General features: G+C 43.1%; 1 protein-coding gene across 3 annotated transcripts in view; it reads left to right on the plus strand.

The window, feature by feature from the left end:
- Positions 1-230: 230 nt before the first annotated feature.
- The window catches only part of FBXL2 (F-box and leucine rich repeat protein 2), a 53175-nt gene continuing 29331 nt past the window's right edge, over positions 231-24074 (plus strand). Inside the window, exons 1-3 of one of the 3 annotated variants that reach the window (XM_068152688.1) lie at positions 231-407; positions 11209-11270; positions 23522-23576. In XM_068152688.1, the coding sequence (XP_068008789.1) occupies positions 357-407; positions 11209-11270; positions 23522-23576 (168 nt within the window). In that variant the 5' untranslated portion in view covers positions 231-356. Of the gene's footprint in view, positions 408-728; positions 1397-11208; positions 11271-23521; positions 23577-24074 lie in introns of those variants that run through there. The other 2 variants (XM_068152689.1, XM_068152687.1) reach the window with 2 other exon arrangements.

Below are 24074 nucleotides of genomic sequence, written 5' to 3' on the forward strand. Positions count from 1 at the left end.
AGAGCCGCGGAAGAAGCAGGCCCTGACCCACAGCCTTCCCTCGCCGAGCTGACAAGCTAGGCCGGCATGCCCGAAGCCAGAACCCCTTCTACCGGAGGCAGCGGCGGCCGCCAAGCCGCCCCCGCCCTGCCGCTGCCACCACCTGAAGCGGGCGGGGCGCAGTAGCCGCGGGGGCGGGGTAGGCTCGCGGCGCAGGCTCGCGGCGCAGGGGCGCTGCCGGTCACGTGAGGCGCCGGCCGCCCCGGCCCGGCCCAGCTCCGGCGGCAGTGGCGGCGGCGCGCGCAGGCGGTGCACCTGGCGCCCTCTTCGGGGCTGCTCGTCGCCAGGACAACCGGCCTCGCCGCCGCGCCTCTGCCATGGTGAGCCTGCGGCCCGGCCCGGCCCGGCCCGCCGGCGTTAGGGGCACGGTACGGCCGTTCGGGGCCCAGGGCGGGGCGGGCAGGTGGCGGGGCGGGCGACGGCGCTGGCCGGGCCGTGTGGAGCGGCATCGGGGCCGGGCGGTGGGCGAGGGCCGAGATCGGGGTAGGCGTAACGTCTGCGCCTGGCGGGCGAGGGGTGTACATGGAGCGTGCCGGTGTGCGCCGTGGCGGGGCGGTTGCGGTGCCTGCCGTGCGGCCCGATGCGGGGATGTGTATGCAGGGGACCGTGTCGGGCGGCGCCGGCCCCTGCTGTGACGGTGGGGGAGCGAGAGGATGTCCGTCTGTCTGGCCGTTCGCTTGCCGGGAGCAGGGGAGGCTGCGATCTCCCTCGCTGCAGCACACGCGGGGGGATATGTGCCTGTCTGCGGGTGAGGTGTGGCGGGTGCCCCGCCGCCCTGTGCAGGGCCGGAGCAGCCAGGGCTAGAGGCTGCCCGTGTGTAGAGCGGGTCGCGGTGTGTTGTCCTCGGTGTGAAATACAATTGATCATCTGTGTGTAAAGCGGCTGGGGCGCGACAGAGGTGTGTCATCGCCTGTACGAGGCAGGCAGGAAGCCAACGTGTGTGTCTGTTGCAAGGAGCAGACGTGGGGTGTTAACGGTGTGGATGCACGGGGTGCTGTGCTCTGTGCTTGTGCGGGGAGGTAGGGTGTGGCCTGGGATCTGCCCAGTACCAGACGTGTATACTACTGCGCTTCTGCATCAGTGTGTGTGTGTCTGCCACGGTTTGGGCTTCAGATGTGTGGTGTAGCAGAGATGTGGCGCTGTGCGGGGACAAGACATCGTGTGCGTGCGATTGTGTCTGTGTAGTGCTCTGGTGTGGGCTCGTGTCTGTGTATAGAGTGCTGGGTGTGGCATAACGTGGGTATTTTTATAGGTATGTATGCTGTGGGTGTGGCAAGGATTATCTGTGCTTCTCTATGCGTGTGGCAGATACAGGGAATGGCATTTTGTGTGTCTGGGATGGCATTCACTTGTGTGTGTGAGTATGCCTATCATCAATGGTTTGGTGTGTATATACAGGTACATTAATAATAGACTTGTGGAATGCATGTGGCGAGCACAAGCTTTGTCCTATCTGTATGTAGAGATGTGTGCCATGGAGTATGTGAATGGAGCAGCAAAGGAGGAGAAGAGTGGTTGGGGGTTGTTCTGTGGGGAGAGCATTTGGGGATGTGATACAGTACACGTACACGGTGAGTAGCAGGGGAGAGGTGCATTGTGATGTTTGCAAAACAAAGATTGCAAGGCACGTAAGTAGGAGTAGGCACAGGCAAAATGTGTTCCAAAGAGGGTATTTCTGTTATCCCTGGTTTTAGTTGCGACTTAAGTGTCTGATGTCTTATTGCTTCACAATGATAGCTTTAAACAGGAGGAAGGCACAGTTACTAGCCTTTCATACATGCAGAAATATACAATGCTTTAAGGCAAAAAAATCACTTTATGTGTGTGTAATCATAATACATTTCCTGTAGCAAGTTCTGGGGAGAGGGAGGGAGTGCTCAGCCTCAGAAGGAAGGAACATATCCCTGTGGTGGAATAACGTTCCTTCCTTTGCTTGAAGGCTTGTTCATGTCCCTTCTCTTTCTTCAGTACTTTGTCTTCTCTTTCTGATTCTAGCCTATATGTTTTGAACTTCAGAAAATCGACACTAAAAACTAAAATGTGAGGTGGGATGAAAATACAGGTGGACAGTGTGAGATTGCAGTGCACTTCCATGCAGAGTCATGTTGGATTTGGTCTGTATCTTTCCACCAGGAGTAGTAAACGTCAGTGAATGAGGCTGGGAATGGTGTGGTATTGGTGTTTATGGTGTGACTTGATGTCGTGTCCTGCTTCACATTAGTATTCTGTCACGCATCTTATTCCACTTCACAGAAGATACAGTAACTTGAAAGTCAGTTGAATAAAAAGGATGTATCTCATATTTTAAACTTAAGAAAAATTGCAGACTGAAAAGAAATGAACCAAATACATATGAGTTGTTTCCCAATATAAGTAAATATTTTGCATTTACCGTGCTCCAGCTATGGTGCTTTTCTTCATCATCCATTTTGACATTCCTGGTGATACCATTAGCGATCTAAAATGCTGCAGACATAGAATCTGCACAGAAGCATTGAACTGCTGCCGTAATGGCACAGGTGAAATCTCAGCCTGCTGTGCCGGTTCTTCTACTGGGCATCTCCCAAGTTGCACTTGAGAGCTGATAAGAAAGTAATCAAATAGTGTAATTGTGAGTGCTTATAGTTAGGTCTTTCTCTGTTACAGGCTTAGTCTTGACTGGGCATGCTTGTGTTGCACTTTCCCTCTTTGTTATTCTGAGCTGTATCTTTTAGGAAAGATGAGGAAGGAAATAGTTTTGACCAATTAACACCAGACCTTTTTAGTGTGGGGAATATCAATGTTTCTACAAATCAGAAGGACTATTACCTTATTGATTGCTTATTTTGGCAGCAGACTGAAGTATTTAGTCATCTTAGTTAAAATCAGGGATAATACAGGGCTAGCCAATGTGGAAAATTTCAAATCAAAGATTTTCACTAAAGCATGGCAACTATTTATAGTTTAGTGTAGAAAAGTAGTACTAATCTTGGCACTGTGACAGTATCGATCTGAATGCCAGCAGAAGGCTACCCATTAACGGTCCTTTAGTTCTTTTGTCAATTAGAAATCGGAATAACTGCACTGATTTCATATGAATGATCAACTTTTGAAATAGCTCTGGTAGTGTTTCTCCTGAATGAGAAATACCCCAAAATAGGATGTACTGAGTAAGAGGGTCATGAAATGATCAGAGGATTGGAGAGCCTCTGCTACGAGGACAGGCTGAGGGAGCTGGGGGTGTTCAGACTGGAAAAGAGAAGACTCTGGGGAGACCTAATAGAAACCTTTCAGTACCTGAAGGGGGTTACAAGAAGGCTGGAGAGTGATTCTTTACAATGGCCTGCAGTGACAGGACAAGGGTCAATGGCTTCAAACTAGAGAAAGGTAGATTTAGATTGGATGTTAGGAATGAGTTCTGCACCATGAGGGTGGTGGAACACTGGAACAGGTTGCCCAGGGAGGTGGTTGAGGCCCCATCCCTGGAGATACTCAAGGTGAGGCTCAGCAGGGCTCTGGGCAGCCTGATCTAGTTGGGGATGTCCCTGCTGACTGCAGAGGGGCTTGGACTGGATGACATTTGGAGGTCCCTTCCAACCCAGACCATTCTGTGACAAAACCAGATGAAATTGTGAAGCCACAGAGCTCTCCCTCACAGTTCAGAAAGTAGCCTTGAGCTAGTTTAGACAATGCATTCACTTCCATGCTTTCTAATAAGTTTCTTAGAAGCTGATCTGTATGCTACATAGAGGAGTTATTTTTATCTTTTTTTTTCCTTTTCGTAACTTTTGTTTCTTTTGTATCTTTTTTGGACAATACTAAATGCTTGCAATTTCTGATCATACTTGAGCCATGTCTTTTGGGTGGCATGATCTGAATGTAACAGTGTTGGAGTCCAGCTCTCTGAGCTTTTGCAGAACAGCTTTCCCACTTGAACTTTGAACACAAAGTGGGATACTTTAATTGTTTGTAAATTTTCTAAGGAGGAAGATTGTAAACACAGATTAACTTTCAAATGGTGTAAGTTAAACCTGTGTTGTTGAAAAGGCAGGAAGTCTCAGCTGTTTCAAGAGAAAAAAGGTATACATAAGACATTAAAAGTGTGATGATGGATTTAAAATTCACAGCATACTGTTTGTTTTTCAGGATCCAGAAATTATTTGTATGTCTCTATCAAAGTTTACACTATCTGTTCTTGAGATTGAAGTGTTTTGTACTAGTAGTTTGTAAAGAGCAAGCTTTTCTCTCAGGTTAGCTTTCCCAAAATGTACTGTGCTGTGTCTGTGTACGTAGTGTCGTTCTACAAGAGCCAGTGAGACCAAACTGGTTGTTTTGTGACAAGTTACATTTTGACTGCAGTCCTTGTGAATGCCGTGGTAGTGGAAGCTGCCTTTGATTCTATTTCAGACTCAAAGTTGGTTGAATGGTCAAAGGAAAGCACCTTTCTCAGGTGTCTTGAACTGAGGCTTGCAATTTGCATTTTGTTGTCTGAGGTCTAACGAAAGGGATTTGTTAATTACCTGGTCAAGAAAAATGAAGCACAGAATCTATCTGATGCATACTTTTTGCTGACTCAATGAATTCCCTCCTGTGCCCTACCAGGTGTCCATATAGTTGCATTGATTAAAATACAAGGGCATCTCAGCTTATACATTCACATCTCTTGAATGATTCCCTCTGGGTTGTTATCTTTGCCTTGTGGAAACCATAGCACTTGTGCTAGAGGAGGACTGGATCTGGAAATGTGCCCTTTTCTGGGCTTGTGCATTTGTGACTACTTGGGAGCACCAGCTGCTGCTCTGTGGCCCACAACAAAGTACTTATAATTTTGTGTCAAGCTGCTGCCCTTAAAATACTGGCCGTGTGCTCTTTTCCTATTCTGGTGCTTTCCTGTATTCTGCTTTGGGCATAAGGAAATAGTAAACTCTGTTTTCATTGGATTTGAGTGCTGTTCAGCTGGTTAACCAGTCTGTTCTGTAACTTCAAATCAATAAGGAGGCAAGACATCATGAAATCTGCATAAACATGAAACTCTACCAGTATGTCAAGCTTGTCTGTCTTCAGAGGTTAGAGCTTTGCAGAGGCAAGGCATTTCCATATCGTGTCTTGATGTCATATAGTTGTTATCTAAGTATTAAGGGGCAAAATGTCTGACTGTGCTTGTAGTTCTGAAAATGGTCTTTAATCTCTTTCTGAAGTAACAAGGTTATTTCTGCAGGAATTCAAGAACCATAAATTTTGGCAAACACAATTGAGTGAGTGACCATTTTGTCTTCTAAGTCTCAATTATCTTCTAAATCTCTCTCTTCTTGCCTTTCTGGGAGCAGTCTGGAAAAGATCTTTTGGAAATGTCACTATGATGCACTTTGCTTTGAAGTCACTTACAATTGCTGCTTGTAATCATGAAGAGGTACCTATTTTGTCTAACTGAAAGCTTTTATTAATTATACACTAAACATGTGTCGTGTGCAGCCACAATACTGATTTCTGTCTCATCTTTTCTTCCTGGCTCACGCTTGAGGGAGATTGCCTTGCAGAGATTTGCTCTTTGTAATAATGATTTCACACTCTGAGTATTAGGAGAAACATTAGTTCTGACATAATGTTTATTTACCAATTATATATGACTAACGTGATGAGGATAAAACTTTGTCAAGCCTGTTTTTTTAGCTGTTTCTTTATGTGTATTTATACCATGTAGAGGGATGCAATTAACTGCTTTCTCTGAATTTCTTGGTGTTTAAACAATAATAGTTGGTTCTTGTTCTGTTTATTGTTTGTTTTGGTTGGTTGGGGGTTTTGGTGGGGTTGGTTTTTTTTTGTTGTTTGTGGTTTCTTTTTCTCTTAGTTGTGCAAAATTAGGTAAAGGGTAGTTTATTTTTCCATATGGTTCAATTTTGTTTTGCTATCTCTGGTAGTGGTTAGAACAAGATGCTTTGAAAGACAAAGAGTGAACTGGGTAGATCATAATCTGAGCAGAGATTTAGTCTTCAAAGTATTTCCTGTATCAGAATAACCTGGAAGGAAGCAGAACTTGCAAATCTTTTTTGCAAATAATATTGTGATGCCTGTTTCTTTGGATTAGGTATTGAACTTGATGGTTTCTGTCATGCAAGCTACCACACATCAGTTATATGACAGCAAGTATTGATCAAGTGCTATCTTTCAGTTGAATTTTAGGCCTATGAGTAATTAGGTCAATCATTAATTCTGGAAAACACTGGATTTCCTGATACCCCCTTCATAATTTTTAACAGGTTAAATAAGAACCATCACTCTGAAGTCAGCCTGAAGTGTTGTGTTGACAAGATTCTATGCCACTTCTGAGTTCTGTGCCTCTGTAATGGGTTGAGGCAGACCCCCTCCCCACCACGGGCAAAAAATAATGACTCAGACAAACAGATTGCAGAAGTGATGGAAAGTTTAAATGGAAAGCGGTGAATATTTACAGAAAGAGCCAGAAGTGCAGTGACAAAAGAGATCCCAAAGCAGACCCAGAAACATCCCATCCCCACCTGAGGGTACACCCAAGACCCCCAGGGCTCCTTCTTCTCCCCCATCCCCACTGCTAGGCTAGTCTCAGCTGGCCAGATCTGAGACTGCCCATCCCCCCATGGTCTTGGGCCTAGCCAGGCCCATGGCTGGGAGACATCTCCCCCAGTTACCGGGTGCTGGCAAGGGAAGAAAGAGGAAGTGCCAGACCCCGCTCTGGATCTTATAGTGGTGCAGAGAATTATGGTAGCAAATACCTAGTTTCCTGTGTCCACCCACTGGGCTGGACTTCTGGACACAGGAAGCACCCCATGTGGCAGAGGGCACCAAGCCCAAACTGCTACATGCCATCCCTTATTTCATATCATTGTCTCTGCACCCAAACATATTATCAAATTAGAAATCTTCTGATGACATATCCAGCAAAGTCCCTATCTTCATCTGGGTGTCCACCCAAACAGTCTCTCATTCAGGCTCAAGTGTCAGTCCATTCCAGTTCTTCTTCTTTCATCTAATGGAACCTCCCAGTGATGCAGGATTCATTCTTCTGCAGTGCAAGCTCTTCATGGATTCATTGGACATCCTGGTGTGACCGTTTGAGGCTGTCACCTGGAAGAGCTTCACAACTTCTCAACCAAACCTTTATTTCCATCTATATTTACTCAGCGGTGTATTTCCACCCCTGGGGCAAGCCAGTCAGAGCAATCAGGCTCTAACTGCTTCTCCACTCCTCCAGGAAAGTAGCATGCTGAGCCTTCCACAGCCCTGCATGGACCTATCCCAAGCCCAGTGCTGACTGCTTCCAGCCACGGCCTGAGGCTCTACAGATGCATGTCACAGGTACACCGCCCCCCTGTCGTAGTTTGGGCTGGCTGCCCTCTGCTACAGGGGTGTTTCCTGTGTCCAGAAGTCCAGCCCAGTGGGTGGACACAGGAAATTAGGTTATTTCCTACCATGATCCCTTGCACCACTATAAGTTTCACGGTGGGGTCTGGCACTTCCTCTTTCCTTCCTCTCTGCCACCTGGTAACTGGGGGAGAGATCTCCTGGCCATGGGCCTGGCTAGGCCCAAGGCCATGGGGGGATGGGCAGTCTCAGATCTGGCCAGCTGAGACTAGCCTAGCAGTGGGGGGGGGAAGGAGGAGCCCTGGGGGTTTGGGTGCTCCCTCAGGTGGGGATGGGATCTCTCTGGGTCTGTTTTGGGGTTTCTTCTTGTCACTGTGTTTCTAGCTCTCTGCACGCACTCACTGTTCTCTATTTAAACTTTCCATCACTTCTGCAATCTGTTTGTCTGAGTCGATATTTCTGCGCGTGGTGGGGAGGGGGTTTGCCCCAACCCATTACACCCCCCCACTGGGCGTTCCCGTACCAAGGCGTGACAGCATCCAGCTACACAACCCTCCCCTGGAAGAGGGAGGGGCTGCACCACAACCTGCTGAGAAGAAGGGAGGTAGAGCCAGGTGCTAGGCGCCATTTTCGGAGCTCGTCCAAAAAATCGGGGAAGAGATTAAAGCTGCCCCCACTGCAGCCCGAGTGGACGGCCAGGGGCCACTGCCACTCAGTATACAGCAGGGCTCTGGCCACCTCTACCGCCGCGGTACAGCCTCCTTAGTTTGTATTGAAATTAATGGTGAACTAAATGTTTAAATACATGTGTCATGGCACCCTTAAATAACAGTGCTGGTAAAACAGCAGTATGTGAAAGCATGCTTCGTGTGTGGGGCTAGTTCAGAGGCCTGCTGCGTCTCTGGAGAATTTGTAGGAGATCTCAGCTAACAAGCTAACAGGTGAGGCTAACCTGTTAGGTCTTAATACTTTGGCTGCTTGGAGCAATTATGCCATGCTCTTGGAAAAGCTTGATTGGTGACTTCCAAATATGTTGTTGGTAGTAGGTGACTGCTTTCTGGACAGCAGGCAGGAAAGGATAGTGCAGACTATTTAGTTAATGAGCTGCTGTGATTGAGACAGCAGGCAAGAAACCTCCAAGCACCTCTTGTTCCATACTAAGATACAATTGAGTTGAAACAACCAATGTCTGTGAGGTGGAGTTGTGCAGCTATGGACATCAGCTCTGAAGGTCACAAATTAACCTCGATCTGTCATCCAGTAGGAACAGGGTCTTGCAGAATCAGACTGATGCCCTCCAGTAAAATGCAAATAATGTGGAATGAATACCTGTGCTGACAATACGAGAATGATGACTTTTCTGGAAGAACACCAGCAAAGTGGGTGAGGTGGCCAACTGCTTCTGGCTGGTGGGCTTTATTATACTGGACAGCACTTGCTGTGGGGAAACTTCAGTTATAGGCAGATATAGGTCAGTGGAAGGCATTATGGAAAGAGAGATGTTTCCAGGTATATTTGATCTTGTTGTGCAAAGGTGAACTTTAACTATTTAGGAGGACCAGCATAGTAAGAAGAGAAGGCTTTCCTATGAGGTGTGAGTTGTTTTTGATCAGTTTGCTGTCATGCTGCAAGGGAAGAGATCCCAAAGAACGACCAGTGCAAAAGACCCAATAAGGAGGAACCTTTAAACCCAGTGAAGACAATGCCCTAGGCTTTGGTGGAGGGTGTCCACAGACCACAATAGACCAGAATGTGTGGGATTTTAAAGTGCACAAAGGCAAAGCCTGAGACAGTACAGTGAACAGCTAGAGCATAGGAGCGAGAGCCTGGAGGGCAGATTGTGTCTGTGTGTTGAAATAAAAGACTTTGCTGCCTGTCTGCTGCAGACAGGCTTAGTTTGAAGTGGGATCTCCTTCTGAGGTTGACTTTGGTGTGTTATAATTTTGTCAGTGATACAGAAAGCTTTACCATGGGTTCTAATTTAACACCCTCAGCTGTTGTGTCTTTGACATGGCTTATTACAGTTCTGTTGTCAATGCATATCCCTTGCCTAACACTCCTTTTGTTGCCTGGATATGGTTACATTTTGCTGCTTGCATGGTGTTAAATGATTCTGCCTGTCTGCCTAATGCATTAATTGTGTATTTCTGGAGGAAGTGCCAGCCCACAGCAATTCTCTGACCATTAGAGAGAACACTCTGTGTTGTAACATGTGAGATAATCCAAGATTGATAGTAAAGGATGATTGTTTTCTTATTTCTTCTTCAACCTGGTTTATTCTATTCTATTCTATTTTTCTGCTGTACTTAGAAAGCTTTTTAGGATGCCATTCATTACTTCAGTGTGTTCACAAACTGGGCTGGGTAGCAAAGCTGATCTGCTGACTTCACTGCCACTGTAGCAAGAGGTAATTTCAGTAGTGCAATGAAGGAGATCACACAGGCAACAATTGGGTGCCTCCACTGAGGAGATGTGCAGCAAGCTGGCCAGTTTTGTGTTTGATAACAAAAACTGGATAAAACTTCTGTTTTGTCAGGCTCTTCCTTTAAAGGTCTTGTTTTTACGATGCCTATTACTGCATAAACAGCACTAAAATATTATTCTTGCTAGTGAAAACCTGAAAGACTTGATGCTGTTTAGATGTGGCAGTATTTGCAATTCAACTAGGTCATTTCCACTGTCACCCATAGGAGAAGGGAAACGTATGGATTTCCAAACTACTGCCTCCTTTGGTAACAATGACCCAGTGCTGTGTTTTATTCCTCACTTGGTAAACAATTCAGCCTTGTTTTCAGTATAGATTTGTCTTCTCTCTTCATGGATGTTTTTAGGTGTCTCCCAGATTTCATCTTCCCTCTTTCCTAGATGTACATTTACCAACAATTACTTCATTTAGCACACTACTAAGCAGAGATGTTTCTTCAGAGTAACCTCTAGTTGATTTTTAAATTTTACATGTTTTTTTTCTTAACCAAGAAGCAGAACAAATAGTTACCAAGAATGTAGGGTGTGTTCACAATAGGTGATACTCTGATGCTTGAGTCAGGAGCAGCATATTCTTAAAAGATTTCTTTCATTTTTAATGCTTCTGTTTTGTGTTTTCATATTTACCTTTCAGCATGTAGAAAAGTGTCAGATATTTTGGATTGCTTGTTCTGGATTTTGTTTCTAATAATCTGGACAGCAAATGGCTGCCATAAAGGCTCTTGTACAGGGCAAGTGATCACTGTGACCCCTACTTCCTCTAGTCTATGCCATGGTTCCTTAAATTCTGATTCACCTTCTGTTTGGTTTATTGCTGTGTTCCTCTGGCAAAATTTCTCAAACTTTAGTATTTACAGTAAGTTGTAAGTGTGGCCAGTATCTCCTTTGTTTGGTTTTGCCATTTAACCGTTGATTGCTCTTTTTCTCCTTTTGTGGAAGTACTTTCCTATATAATCTTATTATTGCCTGCTTTTTCCCTGGGGCATTTTCTGTCTGGCTTCTGTTTCCTGTAATGGAACAACCGGTGCGAGTTCAAATCTGTCTCACTGTTGCTAGAAGGTTTGCTATGACCTAAACCAGTTCTTTATGGAGTGAAGTGCATCTTCTGATTGCTTGTTTGATTATTAAGTTGCTCCATATTTTTGTGCAATTAAGTCCTAGCACTAGGGAAGAGCAGGTGTATGCATGGGTGTGCCCTTGTTGCATACATTGAAATAACTCTGTAGTGTTACTGTTGAGTATAATGTTGAAAACTTGCATTAGTGGTAATTGAAAAGAATTGAACAACTAAGTAGAAGGTGAAAATACTCTCTAAAACCTGCTTTTCTTGTTGGTCTTCTTAATAATGTTGTTTCTTTCTGTTTTTAGGTTTTCTCAAATAATGATGAAGCCCTTATTAACAAAAAACTACCAAAAGAACTTCTATTAAGGTAATTCTACATAAGAAGTGAAAATTTGAGGCTCATGCATTGCTCGTGTGGCCTACAGGCTATCAAGTGCTATCCTAGCCTTCTTAAATGTGTCTTGACATGAACAGCAACATAGCAGTTTTAAGTCTTTGAATTCTCGAGCTTTCTCTTAGTTAGACTTGATTTGCTTTCATGTGTTCAAATGATATATTACACTATGGAAGATCTTTAATAGTGATCTTTTCCTTGCATACCAAAAAAAGGGAAATAACGTGTCAATAAAGCTTTGGTGTACACAGTAGTCAGCTTTTCCCAACATTTTAGCTATAACAAGCAAACATGCTTGTTTATAATGGTGCAGTTTTTAGTGATGGTGTTTCTAGTATTGAGCTGATGATTTCTTTTCAGGAAGCAATGACCTCTGTACAAACCAACCCATTTGATTTGCAGTGGAAGAATACCTCAAATAATGATATCTCTTAAAACATTTATGTCTTCTTTTCGTGTCGGTACTATCACAGTACACTCTTGGTACTAAAGAAGCAGTCTGTCTGTTGTTAAAGGAATTAAAAGGATTTTAATTTGTGTTGCAAAATATCCAATGCTGTAAACAAGACTTGCAGAGCTGTTCTGAGGTGTGATTAAAAGAGATGTCTCACTGAACAGTGCCCTGAACAGAACTTCTAATAGCTTTGCTTTGTTGCACTCAATGCCACACGTGAAGCACAACGTACGAGCCACTGTAATATGCTGCCCCCTTAGCAAAGAATTATGATCTGCAGCACTTCTTTTCTAGCAATAGGACTCTCCAAATATCTCATTGCTGTGCATGTGCATCCTCTCTGCAATTGCACAGTTATGTGCCAAGGTAGCATTGCAGCTGTAGCCAGAAGAGTTGATGGTCTGAGAAATTGACTTGGGCCAGTCAGCTTTCTTGGTAATGATCTCATGGTGTTCTCATGCTGAATGCTGGGGCTGGGATGATGGCCCATAGCCATAAAGAAGTTCACATTTCATAGCACCCACAATGTGTGCTGACCATCAGGGCTTTGAAATGGAGAGAAAGGGTTTAGGTGGGACACATGCTCTGTAAACCCCTTTTTGAAATTGTACTGCTGCACAGACAAGCTCCTAAGGCCAGAGGCAGTATTAGAGTGCATTATGATGGGACATGAATCTCAGTTCTCGTCCCTTCAGACTGTGGGTACCTAGGGAAATTTAGGGGCACAAACTTGGTTATCTAAAGGATTATTGGGGAGGAATATCTTGTGCTCCTGCGCATAAATGCTTTTGTAAATCTGAGCCTCAATGTCTTTCAACACCTAAAGTTATGCTCATGTAACAACATGTTCACAGTATCACAGTGCATTAGAGGTTGGAAGGGACCTCAAGAGATCATCAGGTCCAATCCCCCTGCCAAAGCAGGATCACTTAGGGTAGTCTGCATGGAAATGTATCCAGGTTGATTTTGAAAGTTTCCAGAGAAGGAGACTCTATGCCCTTTCTGGGCAGCCTGTTCCAGGGCTCCTGTCTTGTACGGTTATGACAGGAGAGATTAAAACATTGCTGCACTGAGTGTAATCAGTATCCTTATTCTCTTTACTACATTAACTATGCATTCTACCTTTTAATCAAAAGGAGAGTAAGCTAGTTGCATTTTGCTCACAGTGCCAGAGCTGAACAGTAAATACTGCTGAAATTTTCATTGAATGCACTTGGTTTGGTCCTGGCTTATATCAGATACATATGAAAACTATTAGAAAGCTCTACAGCTCTTTTAAACAAACAATGGCATGAGATTTAACACATCTAAGTGCCAGGTTCCCCATGCAGTGCTACAGACCGGGGTCAGAGTGGCTGGAGAGCAGCCGGGCAGAAAGGGACCTGGGAGTACTGGTTGATAGTAGACTGAACATGAACCAGCAGTGTGCCCAGGTGGCCAAGAAGACCAATGGCATCCTGGCCTGTATCAGGAATAGTAGGGCCAGCAAGAGCAGGGAGGTCATTCTCCCCCTGTGCTCAGCACTGGTTAGGCCACACCTTGAGTCCTGTGTCCAGTTCTGGGTCCCTCAGTTTAGGAAGGAGGTTGACTTGCTGGAAGGTGTCCAGAGGAGGGCAACAAAGCTGGGGAGGGGTCTGGAGCACAGCCCTGTGAGGAGAGGCTGAGAGAGCTGGGGTTGCTTAGCCTGGAGAAGAGGAGGCTCAGGGGAGACCTGCTTATTGTCTACAACTCCCTGAAGGGAGGTTGTAGCCAGGTGGGGGTTGGTCTCTTCTCCAAGGCAGCCAGCACCAGAACAAGAGGACACAGTCTCAACCAGGGGAGGTTTAGGCTGGATATTAGGAAGAAGTTCTTCCCAGAAAGAGAAATTGGCCATTGGGATGTGCTGCCCTGGGAGGTGGTGGAGTCACCATCACCGGAGGTGTTTAGGGAGAGACTGGATGAGGCACTTGGCGCTATGGTTTAGTTGCTTAGATGGTGTTGGATGATAGGTTGGTCACTACCTCAAAGGTCTCTTTCAACCTGGTTAATTATATTCTATTCCAGACATTTATCCAATTAATTTATTTAGAATAATCTTTTGTTTTTCTTTTTACACCCAATAGTGATTTATTTATATTTTTCTACTTTTCTGCTTAAAATCTGCAGCTAAATTTTAAAGGCATAGCCTGAAACTACCACATAGGAGTAACAGCTAAAGGGGAAATAGCAATGCCTTACACAACTCTTGGAATCATACATTACCATTTCTTCTTCTTCATTTTGTTTTCCTTGTATTTGCTATTAAGCATCTCTTTGGAATCTGTTCTTTAAATGATGGAGACTTAATTCCATTTAGAGCTTTACTTACTTTCAAACTGAAGCCTTATTTAATCACAGTCTCCTGATGAATAAGTTATCAAAGCCAAATGATCAGAAGTATCAGTGATCTAAAGAAGTCTTGCTTTTTATGTAGCACTTCAGGGGGCAGAGAGGAAATGTTATTCCTCATTTCTGTGTGACTGCCATCAAAATAGAAAAGCAATTAAAAAAGAGGTGTTAGCTTCCCCCCAACACTTGGTTTTTTTCATTTTGTTAACTGTTGCTGCCAGACAGTTGAAGTAGCAGTACCAACTCCTTACACATTATAGATTCACAGAACTGTCAAGGCTGGAAGGGACCTCAAGGATCATCCAGTTCCAACCCCGCTGCCATGGGCAGGGACACTTTCCACTAGCTCAGGTTACCTAGAGCTACATCCAGCCTGGCCTTGAAAACATCCAGGGATGAGGCTTTCACCACCTTCCTGGGCACCCCTTATGGTGAAGAACTACTTCCTAAGGTTTAATCTAAATCTCTCCTCTAGCTTGAATCCATTCCCCCTATCCTATCACTAACCAACATCCTAAAGAGTCCCTCACCACCTTCAGACATTGGAAGGCCACAATATGTCTCCTTGGAGCTTTCTCTTCTCCAGACTGAATCACCCAAAATCTCTCAGCCTATCTTCACAGGATAGGAGCTCCAGCCTTCTGATCTTCCTCATGGCCCTTCTCTGGACACACTCCAACATTTCTTTTGTCTTGTAACTCTTCAAATATTTGGAGAAGTGGTGAGCTTTCTTACCTGTCTTCCTGTTGCAAATGGGCATCAGGAAGTAAAGTTTCTTGTTGAAGGTCATCCTCTGGACCTGTAGCGGAGATACAGATTAGATCAAGTCTCCTAAATCTTAGTCCAGCAACTAACCAAGTTTTCCATAATGTTTATGGAGCATTCCTAGGCTGTACTAGGAGTGTTTCATGCTGTTTTTCCAGACCTTTGCCTAGCCACTAGTGTGCAGGGTAGGTATAGTGATTTTGGGCTGTTTGGTGCCCAAACCATGTAATCTCCTTGCTCCTAGGGAAAAAGAGACTGTAGGGTAGTTGGATTGCCAAGTGGATTGGATTTGGACTGTGAGCTACAAGTTGAACCACTCTGAGCAAACCATTAAGCTATTTTTATTTAGTGAGATATATTATAGTTGCCAAATCTGTACTTCATAAAATCACTTAGCATTTATATTTGTAGAAGTACAGCTAAAGCTGGAAATGGACTGTGGAGATCATCTACTTCATCTTTTCTGCTGAAAGCATCAGCTGGAGCAGGATTGTTCTTGGCATTGTCCACTTGGGTTTGAGTATGTTAAAGCCCAGATACTTGATAAACTCTTTAGTCAGCCTGCTCTGATGTTTGGCAGCATGCCTGAAAAAATAGAGTTTTCTTTCATTGAATTGGAATTTCTTGTATTTTAGCTTATGTCTTCTCTGTCACTGGACACTACTGAGAGAAGTGGGTCATCTTTATTCCCTCCTGTCAGATACTTATACACACCAATAAGTCCCCCTCTTCAACCTTGTTTTTTTGATGTACTCACCACAACCCCTAAGTCCTTGTCTGCAAAAGTACTTATGAGTCAGGTGGTCCCCAGCCTGTATGGGTGCATGAAATGTCCTCCCTAGGATCTGTCTCCTTTGGTGGATCCCTGGCTGCCCATAAGCAGTAGTTAATTTCTCATTTGTCATGTCTGTCCCTTTCTGTACATGAGAAATCATCAGCTGAGCCCTGTTTTTCATTACAGACTCTGCAGACTGTTTGCCACCCTCTACCCTCCCCGGGGAGGGGGGTAAGGGGGGGGTGAACAAGCCTGTGCTCTATATCAGAGCAGCTGTAGCTGCAACAGTGATAAAAAAACCTTCTGATGAAGCTCATGTGAGCTACAGCACACAGGCTTCTGTACATCACAGGATATTGCAGCTCATGCAGCACTTACAAGTGACTAAATCAGACAATCCATGGGGCTTTTAAAATTAGAAACCTAGATCATTCCCCTCCACAAATACTTTTAGTAAGACATGAAGGATGAGCATGGAGGTGTTGTTAGCTTGATACCACTTAATTTGTAGGTAAATCAGGTGACTTGCCTCATTCTCAAATCCAAAGATCATTTTTATGGCATTTAAAAAACCCACAAACCAGCCAAAAAAAACCCTAACCAAACCCCACAAATTAAATTCACATTGGCAAACTTTCTACTTCCCCTTACCTTTTGAAGCACTTCAATGATTTCCTAACTGATAATGAATTAATTATGGTAAAGATTAAGATTCTTTTCTCGTAAGAGTGGCTACAGTTTTTCTGCTTGAGATTCTGCTCTGTATGATGGATGGGTATTCACTTGTCACAATGTCCCTTTCTCAGTGATTCTGTGGAGAAATGTGACTGAGATTTCCAAGCCAGCTTGAACTTCTTTTTCCTCTGCATCTACCACTATGAAACATAACCACAATAGAGAAGATGCATTCTTTTTCTGTCTGTTCCTATAGAATAGACCAGACCAGGTTGGAAGAGACCTTCAAGATCATTGTGTCCAACTCATCATCCAACACCACCTAATCAACTAAACCATGCAACCAAGCACCCTATCAAGTCTCCTCCTGAACACTTCCAGTGATAGTGACTCCACCACCTCCTCAGGCAGCAGCTTGGCCAGCTCATCTGCCAGCTCTCTCAGCACCCTAGGATGGATCCCATCTGGTCCCATGGACTTGTGGGGATCCAAGCAGCTGAGCAGAGCTCCAACTACCCCATTCTGGAACAGAGGAAAACTATGCTGCTCCCTGGCTCCTTCTGCCAGCTCTGCAGGCCAGCTGTCTGGAAGACATTCTGTCCTGCTAGTAAAAATTGAGGCAAAGAAGGTGTTAAGTAACTCTGCCTTTTCTTCATCCTTTGTTACAACATTCCCCTCCATGTCCACCAAGGAGTGGAGGTTGTCCTTGCCCCTCCTCTTGCTAGTAATATATTTATAGAAGGATTTTTTGTTGTCCTTCACAGCAGAGGCCAGTCTAAGCTCCAAATGTGCTTTTGCCTCCCTAATTTTCTTCCTACATGACCTAGCAACATCCTTAAACATTTTATGGGTTCTTTATGACCTTTATCTTGTGATTCATAAGAAGTGATTCTCACTTTCCAACTTGCCTTCTTCCTGAAGGCTTTCTGTTCAGAGTTCATTGATAAGTGAATGCATTTTCCAGATTTGTTTAATTGCTTTTTTCCTCCTTTCCTTCCTTATTTCTGAAAGGAAGCAGTGAGGGGGGAAAAAAATGGTCTGTAAGTGAAGCACAAAAGCAGAGGTATATTGGATGAGGAGAGCAGACTCAAGGGGCCTGCAGGTAAAAAAAAGTGCAACAAGCATAATATCATCTGACTGAATAGCTCCTGCTCCACCACCACCCTTCCTGCACCCATCCCAGAGCTAAGGAGAAGACCCTCACCAGCCAAGACAGCACACAGAGGAGCTCAGCCCTAGCCAGCACCCATGGATAACATAGGAGTAGCAATCAATGTTGGCCCTAACAGCTGGGGGGCCACCAGGCCCCCCAGCCTTTGTTGTCACCACCACCATCACCCAGTGTGCACCAGGGGCACTCACCAGAGATGAGAGGAGGATCCTCCAGCCCAGATGGGCTCAGCTTGGGGCTTCTGCATTTCCTGGGGGGGATTAAAAAGGGGAGTGGGTGGGGAGGGCCAAGCAGCCACACCTGGGGTGGGAGGAGACTCCAACAGAGTGCTCAAGCCCAGGTGCTCTGGGTTTGAGGGGAAAAAGGGGGGAAATGGGGCAGATGTGTCAGGTAGAGTGTCAGGTAATGATTGGACTGGGGAGAATAAAAAAAAAAGAAATGGGTAGATTCAAGTTGGATGTTAGGAAGAAATTCTGCACCAGGAAGGTGGTGAGACACTGGAACAGGTTGCCCAGGGAGGTAGTGGAATCCTCATCCCTGGGAGTTTCTAAGGCCAGGCTGGATGTGGCTCTGAGCAACCTGATCCAGTGTGAGGTGTCCCTGCCTATGGCAGGGGGTTGGAACTGGATGATCCTTGAGGTCCTCTCCAACCCCAACAATTCTATGATTCTAAAACAATTTTGCAGTTCAGGTTGGATGTTAGGAAGAAATTCTTCACAAAAAGAGAGATTGGCCATTGGAATGTGCTGGTGGAGTCACTGGCCCTGGAAGTGTTTAAAATAAGACTGGATCATGCATTTAGTGCCATGGTTTAGTTGGTGAGATGGTGTTGGGTGATAGGGTGGACTTGATGATCTTAGATGTCTTTTCCAACCTGGTTAATTTCTGTGATTCTTGCATCTTGCCATTATATGACACAGGATAAGCGATGCAGTGAAGCAACTGATTTAACCTGTTAGGTCGCCAGCTACTTTGAAACATATCTGAACAAGGATGTTGAAACTGATTCTAGCATGCATCTCACCCTTTGTGAAGCATGAGAACAAAAAATCTGTTTCATGGGTTGGACTTTTCTTGGACACTTGGAATATATAAATGTTGTGTTTGAGTCTTTACCGTGGCCTTTAAAAGGTTGCAAAAATGTGACCTTTTCAGTTGTATTATGCCTCCTCGACACCTGAATAAATACAAGTTAGCTGTGCAGCGGGGGTGCATTCACGTGCTATCTTCCTTTTCAGACAAAAGTCACTCTGTGATTTGCATGACGTAGTTGTATCTATTAGCTACATACCTGACGCCGCAGAAGAAATTACTGTGTAATGTAGTTGCTGCGTCCTGAACTGGCCCTTCTTGAATTTATCATTGGTTTCTTAGTTTAGAGTTGATAATCTGAGTTTGAGATACTAAGAGAAATAGGTACTGAAAATGTTGTGATACATATGTCCATAGTTTGCAAATAAGTAAAATGTTTATTTTGTTTGAGGGAGCAAGTAATATGATTCACTTTTCTTGTGGATAATGTATAGGCTATAAGAAATTAGATGCTCTCCTGTAATTACAAAATGGCTGAGCAGAGCTGAGTAGTTGTTGACAAAGCTGACTTAATGTTTCAACTACAAATAGGTGCTAGGCATCCTGTTGAAAGGGTGTTCTTTTGCAATTGCTAGTGCAGGATTGTGTCAGGATTATGTAGCAATAAGCATGTTGGTAAAAGGAGATTTGACTTGTAAAGAAATGGGGGGTTGGTACCGCATTTGTTATTGAAGGACTTAGATTTGCTGAGAAAGGCATCTTAGCTTGAGAGCTTTACAAGTGGAAATTTCAGAAGTAAAAGTTACTGGAAAGTTTTGGAATGTCTCAAGATTTCTAATTTAAGTGCTTTACTGAAAGTAGCATGTCCCTAGTAAAAAGGAGTTTGTTTTCATAATTGACCTGGGAGGTCAGTGGATATGTCTCTCTTAGAGAAATAGCTATTTGTCAGCCTTTTGTGACATGCTGCTGAAAACAGGCCTGACTGAAATGAACCGAAAGACAGTTTTTTCTTATTAAATAAAAAAATAGTCAGACTCCTTAAGATTTTAATATGCATCACATTTGCCAAGGCAGGTTGCGTGTGGTTTTACTCAATAAGGTATTGCTGGAATTTACCAGTGGAGCAGGTTTACCAGCTCCAACTTTACCGGCAAAGTTGGTGAAATTCAAAAGTATACCAAACCCCAGCATTGTTAATTTGGTCATGTAAGTATAATCTATGCATGCAAAATTCTACTTTAATGGATTATGGCTACAAATGCTTCATCTTATCTATGTATTTTCTAGCCTCCATATTTTTACTGTATGTGTTTGTAGGTTAGTGCTGGACTGCAGCTATGGGTGAGATGTCTCATACCTCAGTATGGTGTTTAGTAAAATGGGGGATGACCAGAAAAACCTTCCACATGCAAAACATCATTACAATTTGAATTTACTGGTTATGACTTTTTAGGAGAAATAACAGCACAGCTTCTGTGGAGGACCGGAGACTTCGCGACCATCTGCGTTGAAAAGCGATGAGCTGTGATGAGATGTGTAGTTCACAACTAGGTGCTCTTTTGCCCTGTTGCTTGTTTACAGAGCATGATTGGGCATTCTTCCAGAGAGGTTTGGGGGAAAACATGGTAAAAGAGGAAATTCAAATCTGTAAATGTTGTACTTTGTATCTCTGTGATACTTTTTCCTGTGTGTAGGCTTTACTCTTCCGTGTTACATTTACATTCTAATAGCACGTGAGGAGGACTTTCAGAAGAGCATGTTTGCAGTGGATAAGGTGCTGAAAGACTCCTGTCTGGTGCTGTCTAAAAGGCTGTTACAGGGGCCTGAAACAGCTCTGAGAAGGGGAGTAGTGAAATCATACTTCATGTCTGTGTGCCATATTGTCAATAAATTTAGTGTTGCACATGCTTCTGATGTCTACATTTGAAGAAACATACTAGAAAAATCATGTGCAGAGAAAATGAGATTTAAAGACTTGAAGTAAAAATATTATTACAAATAATTAAATATGACATGATAAGTGGCTTTATAACTTGATGAAGAGAAAGCTGACTGCTAGAGCACTCTAATTTGGTGAAGAAAAGTAGAAAAAAGCATAAATCTGTAAGTCAGACATTCACCTTGCCAATAAGGCAAACATTTTAACAGAGATTAACCAGTGGAACAAACTACCAGAGGTGGTGGTGATTTTCCATCTCTTGAAGGCTTTTGAATTAAGAATGGATCCTTTCCTGAAAGTTAGGCTTTAGCCAAATACAAGTTTACCATAAAGGAGTCAAGGAACTGTGAGTTTGTACAATGTTTTGTGCCTTTGGCATGAAGCTCATGTTGCTGCAGCTCCTATGAACACTGCAAGATCTACAGGGCCTAACTCATGGGATATGCCCAGAGTTGGTGTGTGCTTAGGGATGGAAGGTTTTGAAAAGCTTCAGTTGTTGGTGAGTGGGTTCTCTCTCTTAAGCTTGATACAGGGTAGCTATGGAGAATTTAATAGGCTGTGATACTGGAATAGATGATTCTAAACTTTTCTGTGGATCTATTAACTTTCAGTTTCCCTCTATAATGATCTGTGCCAAAGACTTAAGTGGAAATTAATCCTACTGCTGGCTCTGCTAGCTTCCATCTCTGTAGCTATGGTTATGGAGGACAGAAGTGCTATACAGCCATCAGCTGCCCTACTTGCTGTTTTTTTCCACTTTTTAAGATTACAAGTGCCTGCTGACACAGCCCTTCACCCTAAGGCAACGTCTGACACTGACAGGTAATTGACTATGTCAGGGTTGCACTCTCCATCTCAGCTTCTTTGTTGCATTTAAAGACTTTAAAGTCTTTTAAAGACTTTCTAAGGCTTGAAATCATTAGTCTTGTATCATGTTGGCTAATTTCCCTAAAAGGTAAGTATTTGACAGTAGTTCTGTGGGATTGCAAGTAGAGAAGGTAGTGGTTCACATGTATGATTGTACTACAGAAGGTAAATAGAAAAGTGTGGGAAAAAATGTTTGCAAGCAAGTTGACAAAATGACTTCTTGGAATGATAAAAGAATTTTCTGGAGTGTCTTATCTATCATAGTATTTAATGAATTATATGATTTTGCTGTGCTATAATGTGTCCTAATGTTGTTACCTATCCTGATGGGAGCAGCTTGGGCCACCTTGCAAAATATTTCTTCTTTAGAACAAAAATTAAAAAGCCAGCAGCATTACATTTGCAAAAATATTTCTGCTTTTAGCATAGAGTGACCTCTTTTAGCCTCTGACTTTTTAAAATGTCACTTCATACAGAATGGAGCATAAATAAATACATCTGTTCTGCTTTTGTTTTTAATTTACTTCAACATTAATCTCTTAACAGCAATAAACAGTCAAGCATGAAGACAGTCTGCCAGACAACTCAAGAGTTGTGGAGATATGTAAAATACCTAAAATACTGTCTTTGGCATCATACAGTTTCTTCTTTTGTTTCTTATTTCAGTAGAACTTGATGCATCACTTCTGAAGCATGTCACATTCTTCATTTAGGCAAGGACATCGTGACATGAAATGGTTTGTCACAACCTTGCCTTTTATTTACAAATTACATGGAAATCTGTATTTTATGTCTCAGCTTCTGTAAATCTGCAAAAATCCTTCTCTGATTCCATTCATCCAGTGGTACTATGAAGAAGCCTCTACAAGCCAAGGAGCTTTTGCAGCTCTCTAGCATAATCACACCTTCATCATCTGCCCTTTGCCTCACAGCAGGGGGGCAAGGGGAATTCAAAATAAATGTTATCAGTGGGGTTTTATAAATTATTTCATAGGTTCTGGGAATATCTGTCCTACTCTTTGCATGACTAATAGGTTTTCTGAGAAAATGTATTGCTGTGTGGTGGAAAAGAAACACTCTTTCATGTGTTAATAAAATGCTGGAAACCGAGTATCTGAAGTGATCATAATACAAGCGTTCAGAAGGCTGTTATGTTCAAGAAGTACTTCCATTAACTTCCATTACAATTTTCGACTTCTGAAATCACAACACTTAAGATGTAGGCATCCATTTCAAGCTCTAGCTTTAGATTTCCACTTGGAAAATAGTAACCAGGGTTTTACATGATTAAATTCTGTATCTCTTACCAGTTGTTTGCTTCTCTGTGTTAACATCTCACTAGAAGGTGAAATTTTTATTATTACTGTTCATTGTTTTGATGACTGAAAAAGTTAATTGGCAAGTTTGTAAGTGAATTGCAGTAACAGCTTTCATATATTTCATATCTTGCAATCTCTGTAATAGAAATGTATTTTGGACTAGGATCTATATTGTATGCTTAAGCTGAGAACGTCATTTGAACAAATTTCATTCTTGTTTGGAATTGGTATTTAGCAAAATTAATTGTGATGCTGTAAAATTTCTTTCAAGAAAATTATTCGAAGTTGGCAACCTTGGGAACTGGTTCCATGGTTAGAATGGCACTGCTACGTTCTCAGTTTTACTGGGGTTTGGTAAACTAAAAAAAGATGCTGACTGTGTTGGGCTTGGTAGTCATTGTGCAACCCCTTTAGAAAATGGTTTCATCTTTCTTTGTGTTGGTACTTAAATATTTTGAACTTGGGTTTACTTCTATGGAGTTTTCCATTTCTTGCTCTTCATCAGCTTCTAAAAATCCCATAATTAAAGGTGTATAAGCCAGATTCTCTGAATTTAAAGGAGAGAAAAAGAATTTGGTATCATTTGTACATGTTCAGGTAGTAAGGAGGGGGAAACAGAAAACTGCTTTTTCAGAGACAGCACCTGCTGGTTCTAATATGTTGTTTCTGCCTTTCATGATAGCTGTGATATTATTCCTTAAATATCAATAACAAAATGATTAGGTAAAACACTCACGTTGCATTTAATTTGCTTCTTGTGTAACTGACATCCTTCCACAGAACTACAGAAATTTCAATCCACACATTAGTTTGACTTCATAACAAAATGTTTTAATTGTTGTTTTTTCCTTTCTTCCTAGAATATTTTCTTTCTTGGACATAGTTACTTTGTGTCGCTGTGCACAAGTTTCCAAGGTATGTATGTGTTTCTCTTGGAGTCTTCTGTTGTTCTGTGGGATGTTACTCACTTAGTTATGTGCAAATCATGGGGTTTAGGGCAATTTTCTCCCTGTCAAAAAACCAAAACAATAATCAAATAGTTCTCTCAATTTCTGTGTTTATTAAAACATACAAGTAGCGGGTCTGGTTTTGCATTCAGATGTGGACTCAGTTGCTATCTACTGGACTTCTGTTTCAAGGCTATGGAAAAGATAGCCAGCTGTACATGCACAATATCTGGAGAAAGGATTAAGCCCAGTTTGGCACGATGGCATTTGCTTTTTATGAAGCATGCAGCTGTATAACACTACTTCCCGGATGCATTTTCTGCTTAAAATTCCATGTAGTTCAGTAATGTGTACCATGTGTCTAAGAAGTCCATCCATGTTGGTTGCATGCTGAGTATCAAAGATGTTAAGTAGATGGACTGCTGATAGAGGAAAGAAGCATACAGAAGGCAGAGAAAGAATGCTA

This window comes from Melanerpes formicivorus, unplaced genomic scaffold (genome assembly GCF_026170545.1).
Source record: "Melanerpes formicivorus ecotype bairdi unplaced genomic scaffold, bMelFor1.0.p_v2 SCAF_24, whole genome shotgun sequence".
Classification (NCBI taxonomy): Eukaryota; Metazoa; Chordata; class Aves; order Piciformes; family Picidae; genus Melanerpes; species Melanerpes formicivorus.